Raw genomic sequence first — 9341 nt, 5'->3', positions numbered from 1 at the left:
ATTTTTTTCTTAATAAGTCTGAATGGAGTGGACATGTTTTGAAAATGTGAGGGGCTTTGAAGGCTAGGGTGATCCAAACCCAACAATATTGAACCCAATATGGACGGGTCATGACACGAGTCATAGACCACTGCAAAGTCCACCATTTTCACAGCCACCGTTACGCATCACACCAGACCTACCAAGGTGGAAAAGATGTGTCCAAAGCAGGGATACTGTGCATTGCATATCAAAAAGTTGGCATGGCCAATTTGATGAGTTAAACTCAGCTAGCCCATTGAGAATTCACCCATGTTGTTCCTATTGCAATCCAAACCCAATCGAACATGTGTGCCCCCACAGTCCCCATCGGGTCGTCAACCAATGTGCATATGCAAATGAACAGTTTCTGTGTACGCCGATGTCAAATGATAGCATGATAAAAAAGGAAACACTCCTTCCCCACATGAGCTGTCTTTTTGTACACCTTAGAGTTTGTCTTCTTCATATCCTCATCTTTCTCTTCTCATTACTTTCGTAATTGCTTCTCTACACTAAGCTCTATCCTTCCCTTAATCTTCTAGGATCTGTTTTTTCTTCTTTTTTAAGATTTTCTATCTGGTAAGCAAAACTAGCCATGTATCTCCTTTGCTTTCATGTTTCTGTTACAGTGGACTTCTGTTTTTCTTTTTTCTTTTTTGTAGGGAAATGTTTGATTGGTTGGATTAATCATTAAGATTTAGAGTTCAAAGTTTTAGAAGACTTCGTTGTGTTTCTATGTCAAGTTCTAGTTCTATAGATTTCAAGCAATTCCTCTGAAAGTGACAAAAAAAGGAAGATTTGAGCTGAACTTTGAATTACCTTAATGTGTTTTTTTCCCTTGTCTTTTGCTGAACCCTTACAATATCATCAAAAGCAAAAAATGAAAGGGTTTGTTCGGAACCATCTCAACCAATCATTATAAATGATTCTTCTAAGAATTTGATGCCAGGAACACCCTTTTGTTCAGTAATCTGATTCACATTCTCTGGATTTCAATATTCCTTTTAGCAGTAAATGGGAAATGCTCGGATCATAGTGCTTTATATCACAGTATGTTGTATTGCTTTTGTTACATCAAAGGTCATCATCTCAGTCCTCCTGTATAAGAGATGGAAAAGAAAGCACTCGATTTACAAAGATAGCTTCTCAGGTAATAGCTAAAACTATATTGAGAATTTCTGAACTAGGCTCCTGAGAAAGGGAATATTTAGAAATTTTTACTTGCAATTTCAGGTGGGAAGATGGTGATGTTTACGTCTACAATGATGCAATCTCTCAATTCCGATGCGTTGTTGAAGAAGGCAACAAGGTTGAGCAACAAAGATGTCATTGGGTCTGGAGGCCATGGTACTGTCTATAGACTGACAGTAGATGGCTCCGTAGCCTTTGCTGTAAAAAGACTAAACAGGGGAAGTGCAGATCAGGATCGAGGCTTTGAGCGAGAGTTGGAGGCCATGGGAGACATAAAGCACCGAAATATTGTAACCCTTCATGGATATTACACTGCCCCTCATTATAATCTTCTCATATATGAGCTAATGCCTAATGGGAGTTTGGATGCCTACCTCCATGGTAATACATATATACCTTCCAAGTATGTGACATTATTTTCAATCATGTTCAAACTAAGGAATTTCATGCTCAAGTTCATCCACTTAGAAACCCCCCAATTGTTGAATTTATCTTTAATCTGAAGGAAGAACTTACTGCAGGAAGACTGAAAGAAAAGAAGCTCCTGGATTGGCCTTCAAGATACAAAATAGCAGTAGGTGCTGCAAGAGGAATTGCATACCTTCATCATGATTGCATCCCACACATAATCCACAGAGATATCAAGTCTAGTAACATATTACTGGATCAGAACATGGAGGCTAGAGTCTCAGACTTTGGACTAGCAACGTTAATGGAACCAGATAAGACTCACGTTTCAACATTTGTAGCCGGGACTTTTGGATACTTGGCTCCAGGTACTGGCTTCTGGACCACAAAAAATATAGTCCATCTCCCCCTTTTGTTCAGCTACTAATGTACAAGGAATATTGCTATTCTGCAGAGTATTTTGACACAGGAAGAGCAACTGCAAAAGGGGATGTTTACAGCTTTGGTGTTGTTTTACTTGAGCTTTTAACAGGAAAAAGACCATCAGATGAAGCATTTATAGAGGAGGGAACCAGGCTTGTGACATGGGTAAGCTTCAAACCCAATGAACTTCTCAATGGATTCTAATTCCATTTTTAATATGCTTTTCATAGTCCTCTGTAGGTTAATATCAATAAGCTATCATTGAAGCATTTTTCTCTGCCTCATAGTTGAATGGCGAGTTGGTTATTTCCCCAAACTCAAGTGAGATTGGCACTTCAGCATGTAGAACTTTGTTCCTCTAAACTTCATGTCATGAGCATTTAGGAGCACAAGCCTTACTTCAATTTTACTTTGGGCGAGAGAACACTAAGCCTAGCCCCCATGTTAGGGTCTTCCACCAATACCCCTGCATGCCTGAAAAAACCTTCCACACCTACAATTGCTTCATGAAGAAGCCTGTGCATCACTAGACAACAAACTGGAGCAAAATAGTATAAGATGTGGATAGAATTAGTAGTAAATGATTTAAAACCTCAATTACAACTGAAGATCTTGACTTCTACAAACTGGAATTCCAGAGAAACATTCTATTTTACCACCTTTCAAATCTTTCTTTCTGGTTCAGATGGTTGAACAATCAGAAGTGAGAATCCATCCATCTGTACTGGGTCATGCCCAGTTTTGGATGAATATGAAGATTTTCCTAGTACATCTTTCACTAACCAATGATCCTTCTATGTTGGAACAGGTGAAAGCCGTTGTTCTAGAGAAGAAGGAAGAGCATGTACTTGACAGCAGTTTAGAATGTTGTTCTCTTGATGAGGTTAACAATGTCTTCAGTATTGCTACAATGTGCCTTGAGTCAGAGCCCTCAAAGAGGCCTACCATGGCTGAGGTTCTCAAGATGCTTGAGCAAATAAAATCAGACAAACTTGTAAAAGAATCCTAATCTTTGCTTAACAGTTGTTCTTTTCTTTTTTTCCCATCAATGGTGTGTTACATCCTATCTTAGTTTTAACCAGCCAATCCAATTTTCCACAGGTGGGGTATGCAATTTAGCTTATTTCTGTTGTTTGGAGACACAAAGCCAGGTTCATTTGCAATTTTATCCCTAGTTGAAACTATATTAATCCTCAATAAAAAATCTGAATGGGAAAAAATGTCTGAAAGATAAAATCACCATATCAACACGTTCTAATAAGGGAGATTCTTCAAGCATCTTACTTTTGCAGGTAGTTAAGAATGGAGAAACACATTTTTAATCTTCTTGTTGGGATCTAAACAAACTGGTTGGGTTGAAGCCACAAAAAGGATAAAGGAAAGTAGAAAAAAGTAATGGCTTGAAGAAGTTGTGAACAAGGGAAGACTGACTAATGAAAGAAGAGGAAACTTGGCCTTGTAGAGTGGTGTAAGAAAAGAGAATATTTTGTAAATGTACTTTTGGTTCAAGAATCTAGGGTAACCAAGATCTGTAAATGTTTCATTCACACTGAATTGTTATCAGTATACTATCCAGATTAAGTTCAGAAGCTTAAACATGCAGATTAATGTTTTTAAACCATCAATAGATGGTGGCTGCTACTACGACATGCAGCAATCGAAGGACCTTAAATGCAACTAACCTGTGGGTTAGGATATCTGAGAGAAAAAAATACAAGAAAGTATGACTTGTAGTTAAGCTTTTCTTCACAATAACATGAAGGCAAGGCCATCTTCCTTCTCTTGGGTAATAAACCACATTCCTGAGTAACTTCAGGAAATGGCACTGTTGAGTAGCTTACAACAAGGCAGGTGCACTGGAAGTGAATCATCTACGAAGCTGTTGTTATGGTACCTGTCCTAATATCCAGGTCTTATCAGCAAGACTGCAGCCTGGCAGCAGGAGCAATTATACTATCAGGACATAAGCAGATTTCCATTTGGTTGCACCTGCTTATTGAGAGGTCAGAAAGTGCCTCTTCTTAGAGGTTCATTGCACTTCAGTTGAAATGAAACAACCTATTAGCCACATTTTCACCATTAACAGGGCATTCATTGTTTAGAAATTATTCAAGTGGCAATTCCTTTGCTTCCCCAGATGCCATCAGTCAATAGTTGCTTATTCAGAATGCAAAGAAAAAGAAAAGAGAAGGCAGTTTGGACCTTAAACTATTTGACGGGCTTCCATGTTTATGGTTTTATATGAACAGATGGGCAGGCATCTAAACCAAATCATGGAGTTATCCACTCATTCATGAAAAAAATTGAAAAAAAAAAAAAGAAGAAGAAAAAGAAAAGGCCAATATAAGAAGCTAACTTGAAGTGGACTTTATTTGAGAACTGTTGCCAAACCATTAGCGACAGAAGCTTTGAGGGAAGGAGAAACCGGAGAATTTCCAAAAAATACATCAAAGAGGGCCATTGTCACATTCATTGACTTGATTGTAGCATCCACAGAAGAAGGCAGACCATCAGATGAGATGCAAACCTGAAAATCACAATACAGTCATCATATTTCATTTGTCCATAAACCCAAAAAATGAGAATAAATTGGGAAAATGAAAGGAAAAACAAGAAAAAAAATGCAAATAGCCAGTTATATATTATGTGCATAAACTTTTAGTACCAATAATTGCTTTGGCAAAACCATCCTATTTCAATTAATTGCACACTCACAAGCATTTTGGATGGTTCCATCCAAGTCAAAAATATGAAAGTTCCTTTCCTTAGAGATCGCCCTTGGAAGATGCTACGGAATGTGGAGAGAGCAGATTCATCAACAGGACTGGGTGCTTTGATTCTTGGGGAGATAGCCTCATCCAAAGCATCCCAGAAGGTTTTACCATCAACGTCTCTGACTAGTACAATCTGTAATGATTTCTCCTGAGGAACTGCAATTCAGAAAATTAATGTTAGCATCCTCCCTCTATCTGGCAAATGAAAAAGGCAGATTGACAACACAATTACTCTGAAAAATTGAATCAAACAAGGATGAATCCCCTTGAATCTCAGTCGCTGATCGTCCTTTCCAGGCATTCAATTTATTTGAGATAGACTGATTCAAGTATAATCCCGCAGCATAGACCTTAACACCAATGATTGCAAAAACCTTTTCCCTGTACCCTGAATTATTGCAAACCATAAAAATAAATGCTTTGGTTAGCTTAGGATGTTCAAAGACTGCATCAGAGTTATGCAAAGTGAAATAAATCTTTACATGGCTTTAAGTAGAGCTACTAGATTACATTTTAATTAATGCTTTGCTTGTTCAATGAGAAAAAGAAAAGGAAACAAAATCGGGTGAAGAAACATCTCACACTTGTTATAGAGGAATATTATATGGTGGCAGTCCAATTCTTGGTGAAATAAAGCACCAAACATATATGAGATAAATGTCACCATGTAAAATGTGTATCTCTAAGGAAATGTGAGGAATACATAAATAGTTTTCAATAATATATCCAATTTTCCCATGTCCAAGGTATGAGAGCAATGGGATTTTTCTGAGACAATCTTCTGGTTCTACTTTGCGAAGTATTAATTGTGGTCTGAGGGTTCTGAGTTTTTCTACTGATAATAGGGAAACTTACCAGTTCCAAGAAGAGATAATGGACTTGAGCACTCTGGCAGGGTCAGTGATGTCTGAAATTTCACATTTGTTGAAGGTTCTTCTATGTATTCTGCACTTCCAACTGCAGTGATGAAATCAGAGGACCAAAGATGTCAGTCTTTTAACATGCATACATACAGAGATAGAATGTGATAAAATACAGTTTGGTTTCCACTTACTTTCAACCTTTTCCATTCAAATAAATCTGTATTTTCAAAGATTTCAAGTAGATGCAATACTTCGTATTAAGTAACCAAGTCCATGTAAATCCCAACATTCTCAATCCAAACCAAAACCATCTATTAAGTGGCTTGAAACTGGAAGATTAACCCCTTGAGCAATTCTCAAACCTCTACTATGGTTATTTCAATGTCTGCTGTCAAGAAAACTACTAAAACTTGATAGTTTGGTTAACATCGAAATTATTAGTATAAAAAAGATGCCATCAATAGATCATAAGATGCTATTACTATTAAAGATTGGTGATCTTTTGTTCGAAGCCTGAATGTGTTTCAACTTTCTCTAGTTGGAGTGGACTAATGAGTACATTCTCAACAGTTTTAATGCAAAATTCCTGCTTTCTGTATGTGCATTAGGTTAGTCATGTCATCAAGAACCACAATCCTTGATGGCTAAATTGTGGTTTCAACTTTCTCTAATTGGATTTGGCTATTGGGTCATTTTCAACAGTTTTGGTGCATAGCTTTCCAAAGTCTGGTCTGAAAAATCAATGCACCCTTGCATTATGCATTAGGTTAGCCATGCCATCAAGAACCAAAATCCTTGATGATTAAAAGAATGAATCTTCCTAAAATAATTCTGTGTGTGTGTGTGTGATAAAAGCCTACCCCAATATACTGCCCTCAAACCAATACCTTCTACATGGAAAGAAGTGCGCAAACACAATATAGCAATTCCACCAAATTCTATTGGCTACTTTTGAGGAATCCAAGATCCTCTACAAAATTTCATATTTTGAATATTATGTCTACCATAACATCTCAAACTTTGAATGCATACCTAAACTTTCTGTTCATTGAATGTTGCAAATAAAACCCCATATGCTGTCATGTAGATTGCATGAAGCAAATCTTTATGCTTTTGATGCTATGAGTCAAGTTATTAGTTTTTGTCAAGTTTATTATATCATAATTTCCACCTTTGATCATTCAATATGTTAATCAAACACCTTCCTAGATAAGTAAGGGTTAATTCTATTCACCTCCTCTAAGGTTTGAACTAAATACACTTAACCACTACTAGTTTGAAATTTCATCAAATACCTCCTTTGCTCTTCTTATTGTTAATTTCACTCACCTCTCCTTTGACTCAAAGTAAGGGAGCTATTTAACGAAATTTCAAACTAGTGGGGATTAAGTGTATTTAGTCCAAACTTCAAGGTAGGTGAGTGAAATTAACCCAAATAGGTAAACAAGAAAGCCAATGAACAAGATAAAAAATCACTTCTGGAAAATCTACCATTCCTCTTTTTCTGTTCTTAAATCTTTTCCTTCTAAATGTTATTTTGGCAAAACTTCAGCTGTTCTAGATTATTTAGACTTCATTTAAGATGCCTCTTGAAGAAAGTGTCTCACATTTAAGCCCACAACATTAGTATAGAGGAAACCACTATACAGATGTGTCTCTCATATCTAAAAGATGTTGGATTATGATTTAAAATCAGCGCAGTCATCAACTTTTGTTTCGTCCAAGCTAGTTTCAATTTTCCAAATTTCCCTTTTTGGGTTGAATTATCTGCTATAAAAAGAATTCCTTTCACAACACAATTGGAGCACCCTGTTAGGATCCAAATTCAACCAACTCTATGCCATTTTACCATGATTTAAAACCTTTAAATCATTGTAGTAAGCCAGCCCACTGTTGAAGAATCCTACATTTCTACCTGAAATATATCCATGCTGAAATCCCAGTTTTCAATTCTATTTTCCAAGATTTTCAGCCTTGAGATTCATTACAAGTTCTCAAAATGTACTTACGACAAGACCCAAAGCCAGAAATTCAAACACAATGCAAAATATTTGCTTTAAAAATCTTTGAAGAAAACCAAGAGAAAGAAAAACAACCGCGCGAGGTCATAGTAATCCAGTACATTATAACAATACTTTCAGCTCCTGATATTATACAATCAAGTAAGAAAATTGTGTGCAGTACAGGAGCTTCAATCTACATAAAAGAGCAATGGCATGAGCTCACCTGAAGCAGAAGAAGAAGAAGAGGAAGCATTTGGAGAGACATGGGTCTGAAATCTGTCCTTTCTTTGGAGGGAGAAATGATGTGCGAATGTGGATAAGAGTGAACAAGTGTGGATTTTGTACTCTGTGACTCCTGAATTTGGAAGTTTTCCTGGAAAACAGATTGTGGGTTTTGATGATGGAAGCCAAATTGGTGGTTGAATTGCTACAGTTCCAAGCATTTTCTGAAAATTCAATAATCAATACACAGTAGGATTACTAAATAAAAAATGAGAAACCAAAAAAGGGCTTTTATTTTTCCCTCGACAGTTTTGGGAGCGGATATTTTTGCCATTTATTTGCATTGAATTTGCCAGCCTGTCACCAGCCCAGTAATGCCATGTGGATAGAGAAAAGAGGGTTGGGACTGTGGTTGGCTGAATGCCTTATTGAATGAAATATTAGAAGGAACACCATGGGAACATGTTTTTATCTTACTAATTTCAATTATGAAAGTGGCTTAAGCAAAGTTTAACTTCTTGTAGATGTCTGGACAAAGAATATTGTGGCCACTCATTGGGAGTAGAAACATTTTATATCAGGAGGAAAATGTGGAACAAGGGTATTAATGAGCAACAATACCCTTAATGACTCTGGCACATCATTAGTATCTACATGCCAAAAAAATGAAATTGCTCTATCCTGGTTTTTAAGATGGAAAACTATTTTTCATTTACAATTCCCACAGATCTAAATTTTTAATTTGATGATAAGTTTTCTCCAAATATTTGCCTAGCAATAAGGGTGGTTTTTAGCCTAGTTTGGTTCCAAGTCAGGAGGGCCTAAGTCTGGCTCATAAAGATGCCTAGGTATGACCTAGAAGTGGAGTTGACAATGGGAAGAATTTTTTCCTTCCATGTCCCCACACAAAACCATGTTTAGTTAATTTTATGAATTGTGAAATAATAATTTTTTTTAAAAAATAGTAAAAAAGTAATGTATTGATTGAATTTCTTTATGTTCCATATTTGAATCGGTAGAAATATTTTTTTTTTGTGTTAATTTACTCTAAATAAGACCTAATGGATTCTCACAAAGTTTTTAGGAATACATTAATTAATTTAATTAGATTATATTGTTAATGAATTTAAGGGTCGAATATAAGTTTTTGATTAAATAACATTGAAAATTCAATTTATCTATCATATTTAATTGATTTAAGAAATTCACTTTCAAAAATAAAAATTTAAGTTTTAAATGCAAATTGATTTTAAGATTCCATTTTTAATCTTGAATTCACTTCATCCAAGATCATGAATTTGATAATGTTAGTGATTTTATTAAATGTTTTAGAAAATTGTTATCTATATTTTATTTTTATTTATTTTAAATTAGGATTTTATTAGCTTTAAAAAATAATTAATCAACTTTACGTAGAAATAATTGAACACATTAAA

The 9341-nt window shown here is 35.8% G+C and overlaps 2 protein-coding genes across 4 annotated transcripts; one reads left to right on the top strand and one right to left on the bottom strand.

Annotated features, from left to right (window-relative positions):
- Positions 1–456: 456 nt before the first annotated feature.
- LOC117909635 (receptor-like serine/threonine-protein kinase At1g78530) lies at positions 457–3121 on the top strand. 3 transcript variants are annotated; one of them, XM_034823719.1, is made up of 6 exons: positions 457–600; positions 1033–1171; positions 1255–1593; positions 1734–1988; positions 2075–2208; positions 2852–3121. In XM_034823719.1, exons 2-6 carry the CDS (start codon positions 1036–1038, stop codon positions 3050–3052), a joined length of 1065 nt encoding a protein of 354 aa, XP_034679610.1. In that variant the 5' UTR covers positions 457–600; positions 1033–1035; the 3' UTR covers positions 3053–3121. The 3 variants fall into 3 exon arrangements, with proteins under 3 accessions (XP_034679610.1, XP_034679611.1, XP_034679609.1); XM_034823720.1 differs by having other exon boundaries at positions 1030–1171; XM_034823718.1 differs by having other exon boundaries at positions 457–1171.
- Positions 3122–4113: 992 nt separating this feature from the next.
- Positions 4114–8198, bottom strand: LOC117909636 (fatty-acid-binding protein 3, chloroplastic). The gene is made up of 5 exons (XM_034823722.1): positions 7907–8198; positions 5673–5774; positions 5050–5205; positions 4759–4973; positions 4114–4570 (listed from the first exon to the last, which is right to left on the bottom strand). The coding sequence occupies exons 1-5, from the start codon at positions 8124–8126 to the stop codon at positions 4412–4414; spliced, it is 852 nt and encodes a 283-aa protein (XP_034679613.1). The 5' UTR covers positions 8127–8198; the 3' UTR covers positions 4114–4411.
- Between the last annotated feature and the right edge of the window lie 1143 nt (positions 8199–9341).

Source organism: Vitis riparia, chromosome 19 (assembly GCF_004353265.1).
Source record: "Vitis riparia cultivar Riparia Gloire de Montpellier isolate 1030 chromosome 19, EGFV_Vit.rip_1.0, whole genome shotgun sequence".
Taxonomy (NCBI): Eukaryota; Viridiplantae; Streptophyta; class Magnoliopsida; order Vitales; family Vitaceae; genus Vitis; species Vitis riparia.
The sequence above is the reverse complement of the archived record's forward strand: the minus strand, read 5'-3'. Positions and strand labels throughout refer to the sequence as shown.